Genomic DNA, 27,095 nt, shown 5'->3' with positions numbered 1-27,095 from the left:
CATGACTCCAGGGGTGGGTGACACAATGACTGTCCTGTCTAGTACTTGCTTTGCAAGGTTTGTCTCACAGAAGCTGGTCCTTGAAAACTCTCCCTGCTCTGGTGATATCAGAGTCTCACCTGTCTACTGACAGTGTTTTTAAAAACACACAAAAGGGCCGGGCACGGTGGCTCAAGCCTGTAATCCCAGCACTTTGGGAGGCCGAGGCGGGTGGATCACGAGGTCAAGAGATCGAGACCATCCTGGTCAACATGGTGAAACCCCGTCTCTACTAAAAAATACAAAAAACTAGCTGGGCGTGGTGGCACATGCCTGTAATCCCAGCTACTCAGAGGAGGCTGAGGCAGGAGAACTGCCTGAGCCCAGGAGGCGGAGGTTGCAGTGAGCCGAGATCGCGCATTGCACTCCAGCCTGGGTAACAAGAAGCGAAACTCCGTCTCAAAAAAAAAACAACACAAAAGGCAGAAGATTCCTTCCCATTGCAGACCTTAAACAACTTGTGGGTTCTGTGCCACGTGACCTGACGCTAAAGCTTCAATTCCACGGCTCTCCTGCATGCAGCTTAGAAACGCAATTAGCCAACACCTACGAAGATCTATATTCCCCCAAATCAGGGATTTCCTTCAGAAATCAAGCGGCTAGGATATATAATCAACTTTACGGGACACTCAACTGCTAGATAGAGAAAGGTTTACACTGAACACCATTTTTACTTTTTTTTTTTTTTTTTTTTTTGAGATGGAGTGTCACTCTGTCGCCCAGGCTGGAGTGCAGTGGCGCAATCTCGGCTCACTGCAACCTTCACCTCGTGGGTTCAAGTTATTCCTGCCTCAGCCTCTTAAGTAACTGGGATTACAGGCACCTGATATCACACCTGCCTAATTTTTGTATTTTTGGTAATATGCGTTTAAGTTCCCTCTGTTTCTTTCCATGGCTTGATAGCTCATTTTCTTTTTAAAGCATTGAATAATAACCCTCCGTCTGGATGTACTGCAGTTTATCTATTTACCTGCTGAAGGACATCCTGGTTGCTTCCAAGTTTTGGCAGTTATGAATAAAGCTGTTATAAATGTCTGTGTGCAGGTTTTGTAATGATTTAAAAAATTAAATTTATAATTTTGAGATAATTACAGGTATATTTAGAGTTGTAAGAAATAATACAGACAGATCCTGTGTACCCTTTATCGGGTTTCCCTTAATGGTAACAGCTTGCAAAACTGTATTACAATAGCACAATCAAGATATTGACATTGATACAGTTGAGATACAAAACATTTCTATCATGATAGGGATTCCTGTTGTGATTTTTTTTCGTGGTGTATGGCTGAAGTAGCATGCTTATTGTCTAAAAGTTTTCTGTCTTGCTAGGCTGTCTCCTTCCTGGGTCCTCTCTCTCTGCTGAAGAGAACAGTTTTCTTGTTGTTTTGGCTGCCTCCACTGGCATTTCTGGTTTGCTGGCTTTTTTTTTTTTTTTTTTTTTTTTTTTTTTGCTCCCACTCCAAGGACTCTGAAGCATAAAGAAAATCCAAGAAACTCAATATCATGTCCTTTCTCGAGTCCTGAGGTTCCTAGATGATAGTCTTCATTCCTCTCTACATGTTTCAGAGTCTTACGTTTCTCCTATATAAAATGACCATGCTTTTTAGTTATACTTAGCAGGAGAAATAGGGAAATCGATGTCTATTCCATCTTCCTGGAAGTGAAAGAGTTTATGTAAAATTGGTATTATTTCATCCTTAAATGTCTGGAGAATTTACCAGGGATACTTTGTGGATCAGGGGTTTTCTTTGTGGGAAAATTTGCATTATGAATTCAATTTTTTTAAATAGACACGGGGCTAATTTAGATTATATATTTTACTTGAGTGAGCTTTGATGGAGTCTCAAAGGGAATTGGTTCACTTCATCTAAGTGGTTGAATTTAATTGCAGAAAATTATTCATATAATTCTCTTATAATGCTTTTAATGTCTATATAATTTATGATGATATCTTCCCTTCTATCCCGTTTTTTTTTTTGTTTTTGTTTTTTCTCTTTTTTCTTATAAATTCTGGTAAATGTTATTCCTTTGCTTAAAAAACCAGCTTTTGGTTTCATAAAGTTTTATAATTTTTTTGTTTTCATTTTCATTAATTCTGCTCTTTATTATTTCCTTCCTTTTGTTTACTTTGGGTTTGTTTTGCTGTCTTTTTCATAGTTTATTTTATTTCATTTATTTTTTTGAGATGGAGTTTTGTTCTTGTTGCCCAGACTGGAGAGCAACGGCACAATCTCGGCTCACTGCAACCTCTGTCTCCCAGGTTCAAGCAATCTTCTGCCTCAGCCTCCTGAGTAGCTGGGATTATAGGCAATTGCCACCACGTCTGGCTAATTTTTGTATTTTTAGTAAAGACGGGGTTTCTCCATTCTGGTCAGGCTGGTCTCGACCTGCTGACCTGAGGTGATTTGCCCACCTTGGCCTCCCAAAGTGCTGGGATTACAGGTGTGAGCCACCACGCCCAGCTGCCTAGTTTCTTAAGGTGCAGCTTAGATCATTGATTTGGGAACTTTTTTCATTGCTGATATTTGCATCTCATGCTATACATTTCCTTCTAAGTTCTGCTTTCGCTACATGTTATGGATTTTATATATTTTTTATTTTAATTTTTTCAAAATAGAATTATTTAGAAATGTGCTATTTAATTTCCAAATACTGTGGATTTTCTGATATCTATTATTAATGTTCAATTACACTATGGTCAGTTAATATACTGTATATGATTTTAATCCCCTCACATTGTTTATAAAATATAGTTGATTTTGGTGAGTCTTTGTGTACTCTTGAAAAGTATGTGGATTCTGCCATTGTTGGAATGTCTGTAACATTGGTTAAGTTGGTTGATAAATTTGCTAAGTCTTTCTATCCTAACTAGTTTTCTGTCTACTGGTTCTACTGATTATTGAGAGAGGAGTTTTGAAACCAACTATAATTGTGAATTTGTTTATTTCTCTTTTTGATTCTACTATTTTTTTGCTTTATGTATTTTGATGCTCTGTTATGAGGTGGCTAAACACAAGATTGTTATATCCTTCTTCACAAATTGATTTACCATTATATAATACTCCTCCTCATTCCTGGTAATATTGCTTATTTTTAAATATAGTTAGTTTGATTTTTATATAGCCTCTACAACTTTCTTTTGATTTGTGTTTACATATTATATTTTTTCTGTGTTATATATGATTGTTACATATATTGATAAATATGTAAAAATATGTTTACATATTATATTTTATAGCTTGATATGTAAAGTTTTTTTGCTCTTTGTTTTGGTGGTCAGCTGTGCTGAAAGAGTTAAGGGGCATTCTTGAGACTGCTATCCTTAGAAATGCCTACTAGCCCAGCTAATTCGGGAGGCTGAGGCAGGAGAATCACTTGAACCCAGGAGGCAGAGGTTGCAGTGAGCTTGAGATTGCATCACTGCACTCCAGCCTGGCAGCAGAGGGACCATCCTGGTCAACATGGTGAAACCCCATCTCTACTAAAAATACAAAAAATTAGCTGGGCATGGTGGTGCGTGCCTGTAATCCCAGCTACTCAGGAGGCTGAGGCAGGAGAATTGCTTGAACCCAGGAGGCGGAGGTTGCGGTGAGCCGAGATCGCGCCATTGCACTCCAGCCTGGGTAACAAGAACGAAACTCCATCTCAAAACAAAAAAAAACAAAAAACAAAAAACGAAAAACAAAGAAATGCCTGCTAGCATGCTAGCAAGATTGGCCTGCAGGTGGCATCTAGAAACTTAGCTCCTCATTAATGGTTAATAGATAAGGGTGGTTGACTATATCCAGACTGTGCAAACAATTTGGTTTACACTGAATATCTACTTCTCATTTGGAGGCATGGATTTTTGGAATGTGCTAGACAGAGGGTGCCTATGTGACCACCTACTAATAACATTTTGGGGTGCTGGGGTCTCTAATGGGATTCCCTGGGGGCAGAAATGTTAGGCAAATGTTACTCCATTTCCAGTGTTGGAGAGAGGATACCTCTATGGGATCCTTCATGAGGGGGAGGCAGCATATGGAAACCTGTAAATGGATTTCTCCTGACTGCACCTATATCTTTTTTCCTTACTATCTGGCTATGTGTGTATTCTTACCATCGCACCATAACAAATTTTAACCATATGTATTAATACGATCATATGCTGAGACTCACGAGTCCTTCCAGCAAATCTCCAAACGGAGGAGTGGTGCGGAGACAGGACTCTTGACATAACAGCATATAGCTAGGTGTTGCTTTTTAAAAATTTGATCTGGCAGTTCTAATCAGTACCCTGGGCACTTAAATCATTTATATTTAACGTAGTTACCATAACTACAATAATTGTGGATTATCAATTTATTTTATGGCTGCTCTAGGGCAAGAGTTGATAAACTTTTTTTTTCCTGTAAAGTGTCAAATAGTAAGTAAACATTGCAGGCTCTGTGAGACACATAGTCTTTGCTGACATGACTCAATTCTGCTATTGTAGCACAAAGATAGCCATAGATAACGTAGAAATGAATGATTGTGGCTGTGTTCCAAGGTTTACTTGCCAAAACGGGTTGTGGGCTGGATTTGGCCTGTTGGCCAATAGTTTGCTGAATGCTATTCTAGCATTTACAATACACAGCTCTAACTCATCACACCCTAACTTCAAAATTATACCACTCCACATATGGTGTAAAAATCATATACAATATGTTTCTATTTCTCTCCTCTCATTTTTCATGCTGTTGTTGGCATACATTTTGGTTCTACATATGCTTAAAGCCCACAGTAAATTTTTATTATTTTTGTTGTAAACTATTATTTAAAAAAAAGATTTTGGACAAGTAAAAACATCTTTTATATTACTCATATATTTACCATCTGTGGAGACCATTATTTCTTTGTTTAGATCCAAATTTCTGTATGATATCATTTTCTTTCTTTCTAAGTATATTTCTTTCTTTCTTTTTTTTTTTTTTCTGAGATGGAGTTTCACTCTGTTGCCCAGGCTGGAGTGCAGTGGTGCAATCTCGGCTTACCACAGCCTTCATCTCTTGGGTTCTAAGAAATTTCTTTAACATTTCTTGTACCATAGGCTTGTTGGCTATGAATTATCTTAGTTGTCTGAAAACATCTTTACTTAGTTTTCTTTTTTAAAAGATATTTTTTCCTGGGCAAAGAATTCTAAGTTTAAGTTTTTTGTTTTTTGTTTTTTTCCTTTTAGTACTTTAATGATAGTTTTCTACTTTCTCCTGGCTTGCACAGCTTCTGACAAGAAGTCTGCTGTCATTCTTTTCTTTAATCCTTTGAACATGATATTTATTTTTCTCCTCTTGCTGCTTTTAAGGTTTTTCTTTGGCCAAGCGAGGTGGCTCATGCCACCTCCCAGCACTTTGGGAGGCTGAGGCAGGCAGATCATCTGAGGTTGGGAATTTGAGACCAGCCTAATCAACATAGAGAGACCCTATCTCTACGAAAAACACGAAATTAGCTAAGCATGGTGGCACATGCCTGTAATCCCAGTTACTCAGAGGCTGAGGCAGGAGAATCACTTGAACCCAGGAGGTGGAGGATGCAGTGAGCCAAGACTGCGCCATTGCACTCCAGTGCAACATAGTGAGACCTGATCTCTATAAAAATAAAAATAAAAAATTCGTCAGGTGTGGTTATGTGCACTTGTAGTTCTAGCTACTCAGGAGGCTGAGGTGGGAAGCACTCTTGAGCCAGGTGGCGAGGCATGACCTCACCACCACACTCCAATCTGGTCAACAAAGACTCCATCTCTGAAAACAAAAAGAAGTTTAAAATATATGCAATACAAAGGAGTCTTAGGGCAGTGAAACTACTTTGTACGATACTCTGATGGTGGATAGAAGTCATTATTTGTCCAAACCCACAGGAAGTCTAACACTAAGAATGAACCCCAATGTAAACCATGAACTCTGGGTGATAATGATGTATGAGTATAGATTCATCAATTATAAGAAATGTACCATTCTGGTGGGAATTTCAGAGTCGGAGAGGGACAGTTTGTCTTTAGGGACAGCAGGTATATGGGAAATCTCCATTCCTTCTGTGCAGTTTTGCTGTGAATGTAAAATTACTCTAACAAATATGGTCTGATAAATTTAAAAATACATGCAATACTTAATTTTTAACACCCTTCAGAAATCTGAAATCATTTTGAAAGTAGAGGAACATAATATGTGTAACTTGGCTTTCTTAAAAATTTCTCACATCTGCTTATAATAAGATTATAATGTATTCTGACAATAATTTTACACATGCTAATTAAACGTGCAAATGATGGAACCCTAAAGAATGTTCTGTCTCTCAGCTTGTCAGTGAAGCAAGGACAGCCCTGGGGAAGAGAACCAGGAGCTATTTAGGAAAAGAAGAAAATATAAAATCATTCACTTTGTAGTTAGGTTTTTGAAATAGGGTATTTCCATGACTTTGAGCAGAAGTAGAAAGGACTCATTTGCAGAGGAGGAGCTGAGAAGAAATGAGAGAACTCCACCCCCAATTCTCTAAGTGTACCTGTGTCCTTTCTTAAGAGGACAAGAATACATCTACGAACTCCAGGCCAGTGTTTCCTGAAAGGTGTTCAGAAAATTAGTTTTCTAAGATGTTGCCAAATTGGTGGAGGCAGGGGTGGGTGGACAGGAAGATCCTGTGCCTAAACTCTGGGTACGGGGCCCCTTCTTAAAGACTCAAGCTACACTACAGCAAAGACAACTACTTAAGTTCATTCAGTCAGTTTCCTCTGGCCTGAATCCTATGTAATAGTGATTAATATTCATACTTACTTGCTCACAGGTCAAGAGTCAACCAAAAGAAAACACTGGACCCTTCATTCAATGCTGCATTTTAAGGTCTATAATGTGCTTTCTTAGTTTGGCGTTGCAGGGAAACTTGGGAGAACTACAGGCTGGTGGCACCTTTTCAGGATATGCGGGCTATCTGGCTGTGACCTTAACCTTTTAATTCATCCCTTATACATAAATGTTTTCATAATCTTTCTTTGGCATAATACAAAGTTAAAAACCTCATTTTTCCTGTACATTTTCATTCTTTTAAATCAAGGAGCTTGTTAAAAGCCTGGATTCACTGGGTGCAGTGGCTCATGCCTGTAATCCCAGCACTCTGAGAGGCTGAGGCAGGTGGATTACGATGTCAGGAGATGGAGGCCATCCTGGCTAACACAGTGAAAACCTGTCTATACTAAAAATACAAAAAATTAGCTAGGCATGGTGGCACAGTGCCTGTAATCCCAGCTACTTGGGAGGCTGAGGCAGGAGAATTGCTTGAACCCGGGAGGTGGAGGTTGCATGAGCCGAGATCACGCCACTGTGTTCCAGCCTGGAGACATAGGCTTGGATTCATAAAAAAGGCTTGGATTCATAGGGTCTAGTCCATATCTAAGGACTCATACCTCTAGGAGTGAGGCCAGGGACCTCCATTTGAAAAGGGCACTTCTGGTGTGTCTGAAGCAGCTGTTGCCCTGGGCTCACAGTCACACAGTGGGTGTTCAGTCCACAGAGGGCCAGGAGACAGGGCAGCAGCACCCAGGTCCTCCCTCCTGGGGGGACTCCATGCTGTAGCCTGTCCTGAGGCTTAGCTCCTCCCTGCTTTTTCTTCCCTATGAAGATGTTCTTTGCAAGGAGCTTTCATTTGTTTAAGACACTGGGAGCTGAGGATGTGGGAAGAAGTAAAAGTGCTAAGGATCCCACTCCTTCCAGTCTGGGTTGGCAGCAGCCTTTTTATTCAGGTATTCTGGTAGAGTACTGGAAGGCCAAAGGCATATGGGCCAGAACAGCTGCCCAGTGGGTGGAGAGTAAAGGGCCATATCATGGCCCACCCTTCCAGAATTGAACTATTAAGTCAACACACAGTGCATCAGAATAAAGAGCCAGACTAGGCTGGGCGTGGTGGCTCATGCCTGTAATCCCAGCACTGGGAGGCTGAGGCAGGTGGATCACCTGAGGGCAGGAGTTTGAGACCAGCCTGGCCAACATGGTAAAACCCCATCTCTACTAAAAAAACATAAAAATTAGTGGGGCATGGTGGCAGGCACCTGTAATCTCAGCTACTCAGGAGGTTGAGGCAGGAGAATCATTTGAACCTGGGAGGTAGAGGTTGCAGTGAGCTGAGATTATGCCACTGCACTCCAGCCTGGGTTACAGAGCAAAACTCCCATCTCAGAAAAATAGCTGAATAGGAACAGCTCCAGAGTGCAGTTCCCAGCAAGAACAGCACAGAGTGTGAGTGCCCACCACATTTCCAAACAAATTTTCACTGCTCACACACCAGGAGATTCCTGGGCCGAAAAGTACCACAAGTTTTCAGCATGGCGGTTTCAGCTGGTGCTGGATTAGCACACAGAAACTCACACAAGTCTGGGTGGCCATTTCAACTGGCACCTGGAACACCTGGGAGACAGAGCCACCCATTCAACTGAAAGGGAGGGGGCAGAGACAGGGAGCCAGGTGCTCTGGCTCAGCAGGTACCACCCTCACAAAACAAGCAATCTGAAACACTCTGGATTGAGTTTCTCAGGAAGTGCAGCTGGACCCAGGATGGTCCAGCTCAGTGAGGGGAAGGGCATCCCCCAATACTGAGGCAGTCCGCCACTACCAAGGCAGTTCACAGCAGCTGGGCAGAGACTGCAGCAGCTCAGCAACACCTCTGCTGGCAGATTGTGACTAGACTACTCCGTGTGGGGCAGGGCATCTATGAAAAAAGGCAGCAGCATGACAGGAACTTATAAATAAAGTGGACCTTCCTAGGTCAGAGCACCTGGGAAAAGAGGCGGTTATGAGTTCTGCTACAGCAGACTTAAAAGTACCTGCCCAGCAGCTCTGCAAGGGACAACGGAGCTCCCAGCACAGCACTTGAGCTCCTATAAGGGACAGACTGTCTTCTCAAGCAGCTCCCCAACCCCCATATACACAAAAAGACACCTCATAAAGGAGAGCTCAGGCTGACATCTGGCAGATTCCCTTCTGGGACTAAGATAACAGAAGAAGAAACTGGCAGCAACCCTTACTGTTCTGCAGCCCCTGTGGGTGATCCCCAGGCAAGCAGGGTCTGGAGTGGACCTCTAGCAGTTCTTCAGCAGAGGGACCTGACTATTAGAAGGAAAACTAAGAAACAGAAAGAAATAACGTCATCATCAACAAAAAGGACATTCACTCAGAGACCCCATCCACAAGTCACCAACTACAAAGACCACAGGTAGATAAAGCCACTAAGATGGGAAGGAACCAGCACAAAAAGGATGCAAACACCAAAAACCAGAACATATCTCCTCCTCAAAAGGATCACAACTCCTCACCAGCTAGGGATCAAAGATGGATGGAGAATGAATCTGATGAATTGACAGAAACAGGCTTCAGAAGGTAGGTAATAACAAACTTCTCAGCGCTAAAACAACATGTGCTAACCCAATGCAAAGAAACTAAGAACCTGGAAAAAAAGGTTAGATGAGATGCTAACTAGAATAAACAGCTTAGAGAAGAATATAAACGACTTGATGGAGCTGAAAAACACAGCACGAGAACTTCGCAAAGCGTACACAAGTTTCAATAGCCTAATCGACCAAGCAGAAGAAAGGATATCAGAGATTGAAGATCAACTCAATGAAATAAAATGAGAAGGCAAGAATAGAGAAAAAAGAATGAAAAGAAATGAACAAAGCCTCCAAGAAATATCAGATTATGTGAAAAGACCTAATCTATGTTTGATAGGTGTACCTGAATGTGACGGAGAGAATGAATCCATGCTGGAAAACACTCTTCAGGATATTATCCAGGAGAACTTCCCCAACCTAGCAAGCCAAGCCACCATTCAAGTCCAGGAAATACAGAGAACGCCATGAAGACATTCCTCAAGAAGAGCAACCCCAAGGCACATAATCGTCAGATTCACCAGGGTTGAAATGAAGGAAAAAAATGCCAAGGGCAGCCAGAGAAAAAGTTTGGGTTACCCACAAAGGGAAGCCCATCAGACTCACAGTGAATCTCTCAGCAGAAATGCTACAAGCTACAGTGGGGTCCAATATTCAACATCCTTAAAGAAAAGAACTTTCAACCTAGAATTTCATATCCAGCCAAACTAAGCTTCATAAGCGAAGGAGAAATAAAATCCTTTATGGACAAGCAATTGCTGAGAGATTTTGTCACCACCAGGCTTGCCTTATAAGAGCTCCTGAAAGAAGCACTAAACAAAGAAAGGAACAACCAGTACCAGCCACTCCAAAAACGTACCAAATGGTAAAGACCATCAACACAATGAAAAAAATGTGTCAACTAATGGACAAAACATCCAGCTAGCATCAAAATGGCAGATCAAATTCACACATAACAATATTAACCTTAAATATAAACAGGCTAAATGACCCAATCAAAAGACACAGACTGACAAATTGGATAAAAAGTCAAGACCCATTGGTGTGCTGCATTTAGGAAACCCATCTCATGTGCAAGGACACACATAGGCTCAAAATAACAGGATGGAGGGAGATTTATCAAGCAAATGGAGAGAAAAAAAAAAAAAAAAAAGCAGGAGTTGCAATCCTAGTCTGATAAAATGGACTTTAAACCAACAAAGATCAAAAGAGACAAAGAAGGGCATTACATAATGGTAAAAGGATCAATGCATCAAGAAGAGCTAATGATCCTAAATACATACACACCCAATACAGGAGCACCCAGGCACATAAAGTAAGTTCTTAACGACCTACAAAGAGACTTAGATTCCCACACGATAATAATGGGAGACTTTAACATTCCACCATCAGTATTAGACTGATCAACGAGACAGAAAATTAACAAGGATATCCAGGACTTGAACTCAGATCTGGACCAAGTGGACCTAATAGACATCTCCAGAAATCTCCACCCCAAATCCACAGAATATACATTCTTCTCAGCACTGTATTGCACCTACTCTAAAATTGACCACATAATTGGAAGTAAATCACTCCTCAGCAAATGCAAAAGAATGGAAATCATAACAAACAGTCTCTCAGACCACAGGGCAATCGAATTAGAAACATCTGTGTTTGTCCAATTAATGCGTTGGATAACATGAGTTACCCTATGTCTCCCTATGCTCAACTTGAAACAGTCCTGGAACATTTTATTTTTCTGGTTGCAAGCATATTTTTCCTTTTTCAGTTTTAAAATATTGTTATGTATTTAGCAGGTACAAGTGCAGATTTCTTACCTGCATATATTGCATAGTGGTGCAATTCGGGCTTTTAGTGCACCCTCACCTGAATAGTGAACACTGCATCCAATAGGCAATTTTTCACTCCTCACGCCCCTCCTTTCTTCCCACCTTTTGACGCCTCCAATGTTTATTATTTCACTCTCTATGTCTGTGTATTCCCATCGTTTAGCCCCAACAGTCCTAGAACTTTAAAGTGATTTTTGTTTTTTCTGAGACAGAGCCTTTCTCTGTCACCCAGGCTGGAGTGCAGTGGTGCGATATTGGCTCACTGCAACCTCTGCCTCCCAGGTTAAAGTGATTCTCCTGCCTCAGCTTCCGTAGTAGCTCGGATTATAGGTGCCTGTCCCCATTCCTGGCTTATTTTTGTATTTTTAGTACAGACAGGGTTTTACCATGTTGGCCAGGCTGGTCTCCAACTCCTGACCTCAATGATCCACCCACCTTGGCCTTCCAAAGTGTTGGGATTACAGGTGTGAGCCACGGTGCCCGGCATAAAGTGATTGTTAAACACAGAAAGTAAAGAAGGAAAACCTCAAACAGAATCTCTTCTTCCCCTGCACCCCGCCAGGTACGCTGGTCAGCAAAGCCAAGCATGCCTTCCACCAGTGTCTGGGTGGAGCTCGGAGCTGATGTTCCTTGCTGTTCCATCTGAGGGACCTGACCCAATGGGGCCCTCCACCTGTCACTCACAGGCCAGACCATCCTGTGAACCACTCCTGCCCAGTCACCTGCTTCAGCTGTTTTCCTTGCTGTTCTCATTTCTGGCCAATCTCCTTTGCACCCTCCAGCAGGCAGTGCAGAGACTTGCCCAAGGAGCTCATCAATCAACATTGCTTGAATCAGACTGAAAGAAAAGAGAACCTCCCTCCTCCATCCTTCATCTTTGCCCAGGCAAGCTCTGAGATTCACGGCACACACTGCAGCAAAGGCTCTTGGAGGAAAAATGAGTGAATGAATTGGAAGTCGAATGGGTAAAGAGGATGCATCACATTACACAAGTTCCATAAGCTTTTAACATTGCAGCAAACCTACTCAAGAGCGTTACTAATACTCACCTGTGTACCTCAGTAATGGAACTGCATTGCATGACAGGCAGTGTTCTTATTTACATGTGATATTGCTCTGTGGAATTCTGTACTTCATTTGATTACAAGCTGGTACAGAATTTGGAAACATTACCAAACATTGTCCATCTTCATCATTCCCTTCCTGTCTCCCCTTCCTTCTTTTTTATTTATTTTTATTTTTTTGAGATGGAGCATCGCTCTTTTCGCCAGGCTAGAGTACAATGGTGCCATCTCAGCTCACTGCAACCTCCGCCTCCCAGGTTCAAGAGATTCTCCTGCCTTAGCCTCCCGAGTAGCTGGGATTACAGACAAGCCCCACCACTCCTGGCTAATTTTTGTATTTTTAGTAGAGATGGAGTTTCACCATGTTGGCCAGGCTGGTCTTGAAATCCTGACCTCAGGTGATCCACCCTCCTTGGCCTCCCAAAGTGCTGGGACTACAGGCGTGAGCCACCACGCCCACCACAATCCTTCCTTCTTATTTCCTCTGCCCATGTTGAGGTGGGGTGGAGGAAGGAGAAAGAAAATTAAGAGATTAAGCAAACAAAGAAACCCTAACCTAGATTTTGCAGTCTGTTTCATCGTCTATGTGACTCTATGTGAAAAAACTCATACACGTTTTTCCTATCTGCATGTGACCCTGGTGGTTTAACCCCAAGAGCCAGACATGAAGGCAGCAGTATGTTCCACACCTGGACTTTTCAGGGCTGAGTATTCATTTACAGTTCTTTAAATAAACACGCCAATGTAAACTGACAGCAGTCATCTTCCTCAGCTCCTGAAAGGCAGCAAGAGCTCCCAGTGACCTGTCATCCAGGTGAACAGTAATAACAGGCTCTGTCCTAGGCACTTTACATCGTCACGGTGAGGAAAGTAAACTTGCCTAAGTAAGTGGTAGTAGAAATAGTAGACTCTTTTCTTGTTGAAGAGAAATGTCAAAGATTGTATAATATCTTGGTTCTTGCAGACGGCCTCATGGCCAGACTTTGGTTTCTGGGGTGTAATACCTTTTGGGCATCTAGGATGCTGCAGGACAACTGATCTCCAGCTTCCAGGTCCCCCAGTGCTCCTCCTTCCCCACGGGGGTCCAGCTATGTCCTCTGGCAATGTCGCCTCCATGCCTTACAAGACCACACTCACCTTTAAGCCGAGCTCCAGCTCCCTCAGTGAGCGCTGAATCTCTCTGGTGAGGATGTTCATCCGGCCACACTCCTGGAAGGCAACTACAATGTAGGGGGTGCGCTCCTCCACTTTGGCCATCAGTTCAGGGATGTTAAACTCATCTGTCACCCGCTCCAATATTTCTTCCAGGAGTGCCTTGACCTGCCCCACAGAAGGAAACACAGCATTAAGAAAGGGCTCTATTCTGTAGAAGGAATCCGTTTTCTTGCAGTGTGGGACTAGAGATACTAATTGTCCATCATCTGCTGCCCCTCCACCCACTGACCTGGCCAGACTCTCGCCTGCTTGCCTAGGTCAGCTAGGTCAGGGCTGAGGACTGAGTGACCACAGTAGGACCTCTTCATAGGCTGGCCAAGTTCCTGGGACTTGTGTGACTAGTGTGATAATATTAACACAGATACCTCTCTAAGAATTGGGAAATGAAAAACTTAAGAGGCTGACCCAGTTGGCTATGGGAATCAGACTAGAAAGCTGTAAGAAAGACTTGGGTCACGCTGAAGTGATGAGCAGCAATGACAAATCTATCAATCTATATCCAGATACAGTATATCTATATACAGTTATAATATCTATTATCTATCCAATCTATCAGTCATCTACCTAATCAATCAGCTATCTAATCTATCAATCATCTATCAATATATCAATCTATCTAATCTATCAATCTAATCTATCAATTACCTATCATCTAATCTATCATCTGTCTACGTATCTATCTATCTATGTATCTATCTATCTATCTATCTGTTCATCCACTCAGTTCTGAACTTCTATGAGGCAACACTGCAGTTTCTCTTTTGAGTTCTGGAAGAAACACCCTCATCTATCATGTAAACCTGCTGTTGTACCCCATAATTCCTTTTCCCATACAAACTGTCAGCTAATTAGATCAGGGGAACTGGAACAACCAGGGTCTCTCTCCTGGAAAATTGGAATTGAGGCTCAGAGATTCTGAGTTAATTTGGGGCAAGCACTTGGAGGCTGAGTCTGCCATTTTGGAATAAATGAGTGAGCCCAGGAGATCTGTCAGCAAAGAAAGAAAAATGAAGCAAGCGCGGGCACAGCAGACCACACGACCTGCAGATTGGGACACAGGAAGACAAGGAGGGAGGGACGGAGCTAGCGAGCACCAGCCCTTTCTGGAGTCCTGAGAGCTGAGCTCTAGGTGCCTGTGGTGGGTGTCTGTTATTTTTGTCTGTTCATTATCTCTCTTCCCTTCTAGGAACAATTCCCTATCTCCTATGTGAAACCAACTCTTCCCCATTGTTTTAAGGGACAGTCCCTGGGCCCAGTTTCCCCTGAACCAAGTTAAGCCAGTCAGATTCTGTTTCCCAGGAACACGATTTGAAATCTCAAGCCTGGAATCCAAGGAACCACTGGCAGGATGGAGGTGCCTGGAAACGACTGCCTGCCCTTCCTTCTACCTGGGACTCTAGAGCCATCGTGATTTTTATCTGTTCTTAGGTTGTTTCTCTTGATATAGTGAGCTATTTCTTGCCTAGTAAAGCTACATTGGTGTCTACTGCTTGTAACCAAGGAGCCATGTTAATACAGTTCTGCCATGCATTACCCATGTGAATGTAAGCAAGTTGCTTAGGCCTCAATTTTCTCCAACTGTAAACCTTCCAAGAGTGTCTTTTTCTCCACTTGTCCCCTTTCCCAACTCCCAGAGTTGATACAAAGATTAAATCAAATGAGCTGATGAGTGTGGCAGTCACCAAAAGCTATAGGGAACTATGTAAGTGTAAAGGATGATACATATTCACCTTGCTTTGTATTGTTAACATACAATGCCTTTTCTGGGAAAAGAACTGATGTTAGAAAAAAAGAAAGTAAAAACCCATCACTCTGTCATGAATGAGTCTTTGGTGCTGTCATAGCAAGAACTGGAATTGGATTTTAATGGTACCTGAGAGCTACTGCTGGGGTAGAAGACAAATGTCTAAAATTATATTTTTTCCTCTGGAGCAGAGTTTGAAAAAGCAGCTCTATATCAGCGAGCTTCCATTTGGACATTATTCACAAAGAGATGAAAAGATAGTCTAGAGGTATTGTTCCAAAATACATAGGATGTGGGGATGCAGAATTCTGTTTCATCTCTGATCAGACTGTCAAGAGTGTAGGGGCTGAGGAGGCAGAGGGCTGATAGGGAAGGGCCCAGGTCTGCAGGTATGCAGGGCCCTGTTTTTCTCAGGGAACCCAGAGACTCCTTCGGATGGAAGGAGTGAGTTCCAAAGGATGAGTTACACTTTATTTCCACAAACACTTCTACTTTCTTCCTTTTTGGAAAAGTAATAAATGCTTTTCAGAAAAATCTAAACATTTCTGATACATATGATATTAGAAGCAAAGTCCTCCCACAGTCTTAACTCTTTCCCTAATGGGAGAAAAACACTATTCAACTATTAGATTTTTGTATATATTCCTGCAGATGCCCTTCAGTATACATAACCCTATTCCTCTATCATCTATCCATCCGTCAACTATCTATCCATCACCCATCTACCCATCACTCATCCATCCATCTATCCATCCATCCATCATTATGTATCATCATCTATCTACCCATCACCCACCCATTCATCATCCTTCAATTATCTATCATCATCCATCTACCCATCACCCATCAATTATCAATCCATCATCACCAATTTACCCATCACTCATCCATTCACCCATCCATCTATCTATCATCTATCCATCCATCAACTATCCATCCATTACCCATCTACCCATCACTCATCCATCCATCCATCCATCCCTCCATCCCTCCATCATCTATCGTCATCCATCTACCTATCACCCATCCATCCATTCATCCATCAATTATCTATCCATCATCACCCATCTGCCCATCACTCATCCAGCCATCCATCCATCAATTATCTATCATCCTCCATCTACCTATCACCCATCCATCCATTCATCCATCCATCAATTATCTATCCATCATCACCCATTTACCCATTATCCATCCATCCATTATCTATCACCCATCCATCCATCCTATCCACTCACCCATCCATCCATCCCTCATCTATCCATCCCCCACCCATCCACCCATCCATCCATCCATCCATCCATTATCTATCATCCATCTACCCATCACCCATCCATCAATTATATATCCATCATCACCCATCTACCCATCACCCATACATCCATTCATCATCTATCCATCACCCATCCATCCACCCATTCATCCTCTCCATCCATCCATGCATGTGTCTATCATGCCAACCTTTCTTCCCTTTCTTTTTAGCTATATACTAAAATCTCCAACTTCCCTTCATCTAGATATGGGAGCAGATTTGAGTCAAGAGTTCATGAGTGTATGTGGAGTGTGCAACCTGTCAGTCATTTACTACTTAACAAGAAAATACTCTCTGGGCTTTGACTCTTTGCCCTTCATCTTGAGCTGAGCTACTCTGTGGACAGGAAGGAACATAGCTCATAGGAACATGTGAGCTATGTGAGAAACACCACCATGGCCAAATGCTGGGATATGGCACAATCAGATGTGCACCCAGTAACCTGCACACTTGTCCCATGCAGCATTATGCATGGCAAGTAATCACAGTTCATATCGCTTCTGAAACACACACACACACGCACACACCTGTTCTTGGGTTAGCTGGGGGAGGGGATAAGGAAATGATAAGTGTTAGAACCTTCTTTGAACCTTGACTGACGAATTCTAAGTCCATTACTTACACAGTCTTAGCCTTTTTCAGTTTTAGATCTAGGAACATTATTCATTCTGGGTGAGTTCTTCCCTTTATTTTAAAATTATACATTAAATAGTGGAATAGCCTGACTAGAACAATACAGAGCAGCTTTCTCGAAGTATGCTCACCTCATCAAAATAGCTAGATTGCCAATGCAACCTAACCCCAGGCCTCAGAATCAGAATTCCAATCTCTCTGGCACATTCTTAGACGCATTAAAATTTGGGAAATACTATTTGGATGACATGACTTCATACCTTTATATAAAAGTCAAACTCTTCTAGTATCAATCAGTTTGCTTTCCTAAAATCAGTCTCTAGAGCCTAAAAGTTGAAGAATCTTACCAAGGATGTTTAATTGTAAACCTAGCGGTATCTTTAAGTTAAAGAACCCAACCAGGCCCGGTGCGGTGGCTCATGCCTAAAATCCTAGCACTTGGGGAGGTCAAGGTGAGAGGATTGCTTGACCCCAGGAGTTCAAGATCAGCCTGGGCAACACAGTGAGACTCTGTCTCTATAAAAAGTTAAAAAATTAGCAGGGCGTGGTGGTACACGCCTGGCAGTCCCAGCTACTCAAGAGGCTGAGGTGGAAGGATTGCTTAAGGTTGGGAGTTGGAGGCTGTAGTGAGCTGTGATTATGCCACTGCACTCCAGCCTGGGTGACGGAGTGAAATCTGACTCTTAGAAAAGTTTTAAAATTAAAAAAAAATCCACGGGGTGCATGTGAGCTAGTACAAGTACATCTCTAGGAAGTTGCTTAGCTTGTCTCAGGAGAAATTTCACGGGGAAGTTTTCCTTGGGTGGCACATTCTTTCTGTATCCTCAGCTACCCCCACACCAGGATCAGAGCCCCCCTGTTGCCTTGGATTGTCCTGAAACCTACACCTCACCCTAGTCTTTCTCCTCCATAATTCCCTTCTGCCTTGCTAAAATTTCAGGAAGTCCTGTGCTTAGCAGCAGTTAACTTCTTTCTTTCTTTTTTTTTTTTTTGAGACAGAGTCTCGCTCTGTTGTCCAGGCTGGAGTGTGTTGCCGTGTTCTCGGCTCACTGCAACCTCCAACTCCCTGGTTCAAGGGATTCTCTTGCCTCAGCCTCCTGAGTAGCTGGAATTATAGGCATGCATCACCATGCCCAACTAATTTTTGTATTTTTAGTAGAGATGGGGTTTCACCATGTTGGCCAGGATGGTCTCAAACTCCTGACCTCAGGTGATCTGCCCGCGTCAGTCTCCCAAAGTGCTGGGATTATAGGCATTTTCATTTTGAAGGAGTGTGCTCCTCCCCAGGGGCATCTGGTTGGAGAACTGAGGTGGGGGTGCTTAGGAGCAGCTCCTTGCCCATCCTTGCTTGGTTCTCCAGGAAATTAAGAAGTCACGTTCAAGTTTCCCAGGTCATCACTGTTCCGCCCTGGCCTTTCTTCACTTCAGCAGAGAAGCTGAATAAAATGGACTTTGGGTGGACTGGCAAAGCAAACTGCTGAACCCAACGGCAGGGACTTCCTAGGATTTAACTGACAGGCAGCATGGTGAGGACGAGGGAGGGGAGGGTCTCTGGGCGGGGACAGGCAAGCATCTCCAGGCTGCAGACAGTGCCTTGTGTGTTGTCTATGCCGAGTACTGCCAACGTGGCCGGCAGGGGAAGGGTGTGCGTCTATGATCCTCGGGCTCCCCAGAATGATGGCAGGCGGTCCCCACCACACACCTTGTCTTCCCTCGTGGCCCCGGCTCCATCTCCAGCTTGGCTGTCCCGAGCCTGCAGCTCTAGCACAGTGCGGAAGAGCTTTTCCGAGGTCTGGGTTAGGAAGCCAATCTCTGCGTTCGGGTGGAGGCCATAGAGGTAGGGAGATTCTGGAGGCAGCTCAGCATCGATGTACTGAAAGTCAAGGGCGAGCTCACTTAAAAAGAAACCAACACGTACCTCCCATCATCCACACCAGCCTCCCGCCTGGACCTCCCAAAATTCTAGGATTGCAGGCAGGAGCCACCATGCCTGGCTCTCAATGCTTTGAGTGCTTCTTCACGACTCTGTTTACAATGGTGGGAAAACATCCCTCAAGTTCTGCTCCTGATACGATTTTGATGATTCCTTGGTGTTATTAACACCTAGTCTCACAGATTGCTCATTCTTCAAATGCCGATTTGTATGTTCAATTTTTTATTTCCTCTGGCATTCTGTGCAGGCCTGGATTCTATGCAGATGCCCTAGAACCATCTATTAACTGACAAATTAAAGAGAAGTATAAAGAAAGAAAGTGTACCTCAGTCATTTAGAAGGGTGCAAATGAAGTTATTGCTGATAAGAGAACCAGACTTCCTTGAAGGATTTTCTGCAGGTCACCCGCTCTAGCCTCCTGTCGAATTATCCCATGGACACTAGGGGACGCTCTTGCACAATTTTCCTGGGTAAAGCTTTCTAGCCTTTGGTGAAGTAGTTAAAAACATTTCCTCTTATTGTCCTTAAAAAGCTTTATTGTTTTAAATCTCTTCGCACAGGTCCAATTTTTCAGGATCAAATGACTTTTACGATTTGCTCTTAAGTTATATGAATTAAACAAAACGTCTTAAAACTTGCAGTTAATATTCCTATGATCAATATTTCCCTTATATTTTGTAATCAAGAGTTTTTCTAGGCATGTTCAAAAGTCTAGCAATACAAACTGTTAAAAAAAATATCTTTTGAAATGTTTTCCATGGTACGTGAAAATGGCAAAGATGAATACTTTAAATGTAGCTGTGGTAATAGTAATACAAAAGACTAAGGTAAGAGTAAGAAAGCCTCCAGGCCGGGCACGGTGGCTCAAGCCTGTAATCCCAGCACTTTGGGAGGCCAAGACAGGTGAATCACCTGAGGTCAGGAATTCAAAACCAGCCTGACCAACATGACGAAACGCTGTCTCTACTACAAAGTACAAAAATTAGCTGGGCATGGTGGTGGGCACCTGTAATCCCAGCTACTAGGGAGGCTAAGCCAAGGAGAATCGCTTAAACCCGGGAGGTGGCGGTTGCAGTGAGCCTAGATTATGCCACTGCACTCCAGCCTGGGTAACAGAGCAAGACGCCATCTCAAAAAGAAAAGAAGAAAAGAAAACCTTCATGAGAATGCTGAAGATGGTGGCATACATGCGTATGTGGTATGTGCCTGTGCTCATAGCCACAAACAGGGAGTGGGAGGGCTGAGTGACCTGAGTGACCTTGCCACAAGATCATGCTCCTCCAGGGATATTCAGAATCACCGACAGAAGCTTCACAAAAAGCTGGCTAAGATCTTACCTGAAATTTTGCTCCATGAAAAATGGCTTTGTCAACATCCCTAGTGAAAACCAAATAACTGTCCCAGATGTTATTTGTAGAAAATAGCAACAAATAGAATGACTGAACCAAACATCAAGAATAGAAAAATCTCCAAAGGCTCCATTTCATTATTAATGTGAGGCTAGAAATCCTGTATCTCTCACCTGAAACAGGGCAAACTTGGGGCAGAGGACCGGATTTGACATGAGTGATGGGGAAGAGAGGAAGGAAGAAAGACGTGGCTGGGCGTGGTGGCGCACACCTGTAATCCCAGCACTCTGGGAGGCTGAGGTGGGCGGATCTCGAGATCAAGAGATTGAGACCATCCTGGCCAACACGATGAAACCCCATCTGTACTAAAAATACAGATGTCAGCTCTTTTTTTTTTTTTTTTTTTTTTTTTTTTTTTTTTTTTTGAGACGGAGTTTCGCTCTTGTTACCCAAGCTGGAGTGCAATGGCGCGATCTCGGCTCACCGCAACCTCCGCCTCCCGCGTTCAGGCAATTCTCCTGCCTCAGCCTCCTGAGTAGCTGGGATTACAGGCACGCGCCACCATGCCCAGCTAATTTTTTGTATTTTTAGTAGAGACAGGGTTTCACCATGTTGATCAGGATTGTCTCGATCTTTTGACCTTGTGATCCACCCACCTCGGCCTCCCAAAGTGCTGGGATTACAGGCTTGAGCCACCGCGCCCGGCCCAGATGTCAGCTCTTTAAGCCCTTCTGCCCTGGCCCTTGCCTGCAGCCCAAGGTGATGTCCCAGCAGAAGCTTTCCTGGTGGTGCAGTTCAGTGTAGGAGGGACACCCAGGTCCCTGTGAGCGCCCTGACACCGTCAGCAGCACAGAGCAGAACCTCACCTGATGATAACCATTGTAGTCCATGTTGCCTGGGAGTGGGAACCCTGGGGCCAAAGACAGTTCTCCTTCTAACATTTCTGGTCGAATGAATTCCCCCAGGTAGGTTCTGCAGAGTCTTCTGTCCCAGTCGTCTGTGATATGGCCTCCATACATGATCTCTCCAAACAGGTAGCGCAAATCATCATAGGGGACCTGAGTGAGGTGAGGGAAGGAAAGAGAGGAAGGAAGAAAGACATGGCTGGGCGCGGTGGCTCACGCTTGTAATCCCAGCACTTTGGGAGGCTGAGGAGGGTGGATCACAAGGTCAAGAGATCGAGACCATCCTAGCCAACAGGATGAACCCTGTCTCTACTAAAAATACAAAAAATTAGCTGGGTGTGGTGGAGCGCGCCTGTAGTCCCAGCTACTCGGGAGGAGAATCCTCTTGAACCTGGGAGGTGGAGGTTGCGGTGAGCCGAGATTGCGCCACTGCACTCTAGCCTGGGGACAGAGCAAGACTCCATCTCAAAAAAAAAAAGAAAAAAAAGAAAGACCTCCACACAGGCACCAGGGCTGGCTTACCATCTGAGCAGCACAGAAAGCCACAAGAGGGGTAGGCTTCTTGAGACTGGGAGCAATGTCTTATTTACCTTCACGCCCCTAGTGCCCAGCAGGGTTAACAGTGTTTGGGGAGTTCATTAAAAGCCTGAAGAATTACATCAAAGAGTCAAGAGGGGAAAGATGCCAACCCCACGTGCCACATATATATGCCTTCCCTCTTCCATGATCATTAACTGTGACAGTGAAGTCAGGCTTTACCTAGAAGCCCTTTAAACAGGTGAATGTCAAACGGAGAAAAGTGAGGACCAGACTACTTTTCTAATTTTCTGCCTTTCATGACAAGATTAATTCACTGTCCCCTTTGAAAGTTCAAAGTGAATAAACAAAGCCCACAAGTTCCTTGGTGTGACATTTAGGGAGGGAGGTCACTGGATGAAAGCCAGCAATGAAAGAATACTGCTGAGAGAAGTGGGCTCACCAGGCCCAACAGCTGGAGGCAGAAGGATTTCTCAGGGCTTCCAGGCCTGGTTCACTGTCCCTACGAGGAAGAGATGGTGGTCCTGTCGATGCTGTGTTTGGTTCCTGAACTAGAATAACCTTGATGAGGTGAATATTCCCTTATAAGAGCACTGATTATTATCTTAAGTTTGGGAACTTGTATCAGGCGAGTGTGAAGTCACTTCCTACTGATCCACAGGCTACCTGCCATGTGGTAAGGACACAGGTATGGTCTGGTGGGCCCCAGGACCCGGGACAAGCTCTCATGGGACTGACTCTCACAGGGTGTGGGTCTCTAGTTAGACTTCCTGAGCATCCATGGTTCTGACCTCAACTTTGTACTATTCTCATCCTTTGGGCTAGTCCTGGGGCTGGCCCGGCCTCCTCCCATCTGTATGGGGTGCAGCCCTTCCAGAGTGCACATGCCCTTTCTGTGTGATGGCACTGAATCATCCTTGTGAGAGGTGGCCTTTCCTAACGTGCATACAAACTACCGGGGGACCTCGTGAAAATGCACTGATTCAGTAAGTTCGGGTGGGACCTAAGATTCTGCATTGCTTTTTTCTTTTTTTTTTTTGAGACAGAGTCTGTCTGTGTTGTGAGTTAGATCTGGAACATGACCGTGTGTTACACTCTTAAATTGTGGTCCCCGGACCAGCAGCATCTGCCTCACTGGGGAGTTTGTTAGAAATGCACATTGTCAGGCCCCATCCTAGACCCTTCTGATTCACACCTCAAAGTCAAATAATTTTAACCCTCCCCAAACCTGGCTGGTCCCTGAATGTCCATGGCCTTTACCTTTGCATTGGCCTCCAGGAAGTTGTAGAGGACGTTCACAGAGATAGTAAGGTCTCCAGTGTTAAAGGGGTAGGAGCGATTCCATCCCTGAGGCCCAAATTTTCGTCTTTCTGCCACCACCGCGTGAAAGTAACAAAGAGCGAAGAGGATGCTCTTAAACTCCGTCTCCCGGGAACACATCTCCAGAGTGTCCTGAAATGAGAGCATCACTTTTAATGTTCACACACAGCTTCTCTTATATGGGGGCTGGATAGCGTGGGGTTGCAATCAGGGTTGGTGTTGGAAAACGTTACCATAGATTTTGGTTTGAGTTACAGTGAGACTACAGCCTAGGGGAACGTATGGAGGGGCTGGACTTTAGTTGAGCATTGAATTGAGGTTTAGATTCAGGTTATAACGGGGTTTGGTTTAGGGTTCAAGTTTGTGCATACGGATGTGCTAATAAGGTTCACGAATGTAGCTGCTGGGGATCAGCGAAGCATGCAACGAGAATGTTGTGTACCAGGGTGTGTGTACACATCCCACGGCACCATCTCCAGTCTCTTCCCTTCCTACCATGCTTTTCTTGCCCGCTGTGGAACCTTAGTAGGGGTAATCACTGCCTTGGGGTTAAGTTGGGAAAAAGGGTACAGAGGGGACTGAACGCATTTTGCATCTCAAATCTTTGTGGGAGCTTCCCTGCCAGAGTTGGGCTGCTAGACTTCATACTGCAAGGGTGTCACACGGTAAAACCTTCTGAGACTCTGATTACCACATGGTCTTCATCTTGCTTTAGGCTTAAACCAGGGCTCAGGGGTTTATGTTGGTTTAGCTGGCATAGTCACCCTGTTAAAGGGTCTATCTCAAATAACCTGTATGATCCATCTGGGACGCGTGAGCTAGCGGGGCTGCTGGGAAACCAGGGACGTGCTGGGACTATTACAAGATGACTACAGAGATGACAACCTCCCCAGCAGCTGCTGGGACCTTCTCCTTGAATTCTACCAAGGGGTGGTGCAGCAGATGGACTTTAAGGTGATCCCATGGCACTCACTCTTCTAGAATTCATGCCTTTGTGTACTCCCCTGCCCAGGAAGGTGGGCAACAAGAAATGGTGCCTTTTTTTTTTTTTTTTTTTTTTTTTTTCTGGGATAGAGTCTCACACTGTCACCCGGGCTGGAGCACAGAAGCGTGATCTTGGCTCACTGCAACCTCTGCCTCCCAGGTTCAAGCAATTCTCCTGTCTCAGCCTCCCAAGTAGCTGGGATTACAGGTGCCCACCACCATGCCTGGCTAACTTTTTTGTATTTTTAGTAGAGATAGGGTTTCACTATGTTCACCAGGCTGGTCTTGAACTTCTGACCTCATGATCTGCCCACCTCGGCCTCCCAAAGTGCTGGGATTACAGGCATGAGCCACCGTGCCCAGCCAATGGTACCTTCTTGAGAAGATCAAAGAGGCCTGAGATGCAGACTTTGACAGTGCAACTTCATATACAAAGTTGGCCACCATGGGCTTTGATTTGGCTTTAAATAAATATGCTACAACATAAGCCTTGGAATTTCCAGTAATGGAAATGCAGTTGCCTGCATTTGAACACTATGCCTTGATATTCTGGGTCTCTCTGGAGCATAGTATTCTCAGATTTGACTGTATATAAGAATCTCCTGGAGGGTTCATTAAAACAGATTCCTGGGCTCCAGTCCAGAGTTTCAGATTGGGGCCTGAGAATCTGCATTTCTAACAAGTTTCCAGGTGATGCTGATGCTGCTGGTCCAGGGGTCACACTTTAAAGGTCTAACATGCAGTTACATTCCAAGTCCACATCCCCACTACCTGACACTAGGATTCTTTGAACACTTGATACTCAAGATTCATGTAGATGTCAGGTGATATCATCTGACTGAGAGTGTCATCACTTGCTTGAAGATAGCCCATCAGTATGTGACCCCGTATATCTTATCAATTAGATTTATAGCAACGTGCCCTTCTTCATCTTGGAATATTAGGTAACAGTAGACTTGCAGAAGGCTTCCCTACATTTCTTGCCAAAGAAATGTCCTGAGCTCTACTGCCCTGGTTTATCTGGTAATGGAGAGTGGGGTTGTCCTGAGTGGGCATCAGGTGGGAACATTTTATCCACATCAGCGTTGCTCCGTAGCCCAGCCAGCACCCCACTCCCTTCTGAGTCACATGCTCTCCGCACACCAGTTTGCATCAGCTGATCGCGAGGTGGGCTGCTCTTTTTGCCTCCCTCCCGGGGCTGTACCTGAGTGAAATTGTCCAGGGCCTTGTGCAGGTTGGCATGCATGCCCGTGGGGGGCTCACTGGTGATCTTGATGGAGTTCTCCAGGATGCCCTGGGGGATGATGTGGCCCTCAGGGGAGGGTGCCGGCTCCGCACTCATGAAGACCCTGAACTCTGGGTGGCTGTTCTTGCTGTGCTCCTCCAGCTTCTTCTCTAGGGTCCTGAGCCACTTGGCCACCAGGTGAATGTTCTAGTGGGAAGGAAGAAGCCCCCCCAAACAGGCATCTGCTTAGCTTTGTTAGCAGTAAACAGTTGTCAGGAAGGTAGCCAGAGCGGGGACTGGGATTAGCATCAAATAATTTTTAAAAACTGTGGTAAGACAGCTAGGTGTGGTGGCTCATGCCTATAATCCCAGCACTTTGGGAGGCTGAGGTGGGCAGATCACCTGAGGTCGGGAGTTCAAGACCAGCCTGATCTACATGGAGAAACCCCAACTCTACTAAAAACACAAAGTTAGCCGGGTGGCACATGGAGTGGCACATGCCTGTCATCCCAGCTACTCGGGAGGCTAAGGCAGGAGCATTGCTTGAACTTGGGATATGGAAGTTGCGGTGAGCCCAGATTGCACCATTGCACTCCAGCCTGGGCAACGAGAGCAAAACTCCGTCTCAAAAACAAAAAAATTATGGTAAGACATAACATGAAATTTACCATCTCAAACTCTTTTTAAGGGTACAGTTAATGGCATTACATGCACTCACACGTTGTGCAACCCAATGACTTTTAATGGCAGATGTGTCTTAAATCCCATCACAGAAAAAGAGTTCTGGGATGCCCAGTAGTGGGGACCTCCCACTATTCTGCAATTAAATTCTATCCCTTGCTATCCTAAGGATTTCCAGCATATGTTTTTAAGGTTGCCTGTGCATGAGAATAACCTGAAGGGCTTGTTAAAACAGATTCTTGTGCCTCAGCCCAGAGTTTCAGATTCAGCAGGTCCAGGATGGGGCCTAAGAACGTGCGTTTTTGTTTGTTTGTTTTTTTTTTGGACAGAGTTTCACTCTGTCACCCAGGCTGGAGTGTGCAGTGGCACGACATCGGCTCACTGCAACCTCCGCCTCCTGGGTTCAAGAGATTCTCCTGCCTCAGCCTCTTGAGTAGCTGGGATTATAGGCACACACCACCATACCCAGCTAATTTTTGTATTTTTTAGTAGAAACGGGGTTTCACCATGTTGGTCAGGCTGGTCTCAAATTCCTGACCTCGTGATCTGTCTGCCTAGGGCTCCCAAAGTGCTGGGATTACAGGCATGAGCCACTGCGCCCAGACAAGAATGTGCATTTCTAACAAGCTTCCAGGTGATGCAGATGCTGCTGGTCCTGGGACCACAATTTAAGAGTGTAACACATAGTCCTGTTCCAAGTCTAACTCCCCATTACCTGACAGCTAGACTATTTGAAGCCTTGACAGTACAAACTGGAGCCCTTAGATCAACATTGATGGCAGTACCTGGGAGCTGGTTAGAAATCAGAACCTTAGGTCCTGCCCAAATGTAATGAATCAGCACATTTTAATGAGATCCTCCAGTAATTCATATGCACGTTAACATTTCAAAGGCACTGATTTAAACTCTGTCTAGCTCACTTTCCTGAGTCTTCTCTCTC

General features: G+C 44.2%; 1 protein-coding gene across 11 annotated transcripts in view; it reads right to left on the bottom strand.

Annotated features, from left to right (window-relative positions):
• Positions 1-27,095, bottom strand: part of DNAH9 (dynein axonemal heavy chain 9) — a 346,949-nt gene that overhangs the window by 4,977 nt on the left and 314,877 nt on the right. For 10 of the 11 annotated variants that reach the window (XM_039476345.2, XM_074388185.1, XM_010339862.3 and 7 more), the window contains 5 exons: positions 25,454-25,681; positions 23,206-23,397; positions 21,370-21,561; positions 18,924-19,094; positions 13,455-13,637 (listed from right to left, as the gene is read on the bottom strand). In XM_039476345.2, coding sequence (XP_039332279.2) covers positions 13,455-13,637; positions 18,924-19,094; positions 21,370-21,561; positions 23,206-23,397; positions 25,454-25,681 — 966 coding nt within the window. Of the gene's footprint in view, positions 1-13,454; positions 13,638-18,923; positions 19,095-21,369; positions 21,562-23,205; positions 23,398-25,453; positions 25,682-27,095 lie in introns of those variants that run through there. The other variant, XM_074388188.1, reaches the window with a different exon arrangement.

This window comes from Saimiri boliviensis, chromosome 17 (genome assembly GCF_048565385.1).
Source record: "Saimiri boliviensis isolate mSaiBol1 chromosome 17, mSaiBol1.pri, whole genome shotgun sequence".
Classification (NCBI taxonomy): domain Eukaryota; kingdom Metazoa; phylum Chordata; class Mammalia; order Primates; family Cebidae; genus Saimiri; species Saimiri boliviensis.
The sequence above is the reverse complement of the archived record's forward strand: the minus strand, read 5'-3'. Positions and strand labels throughout refer to the sequence as shown.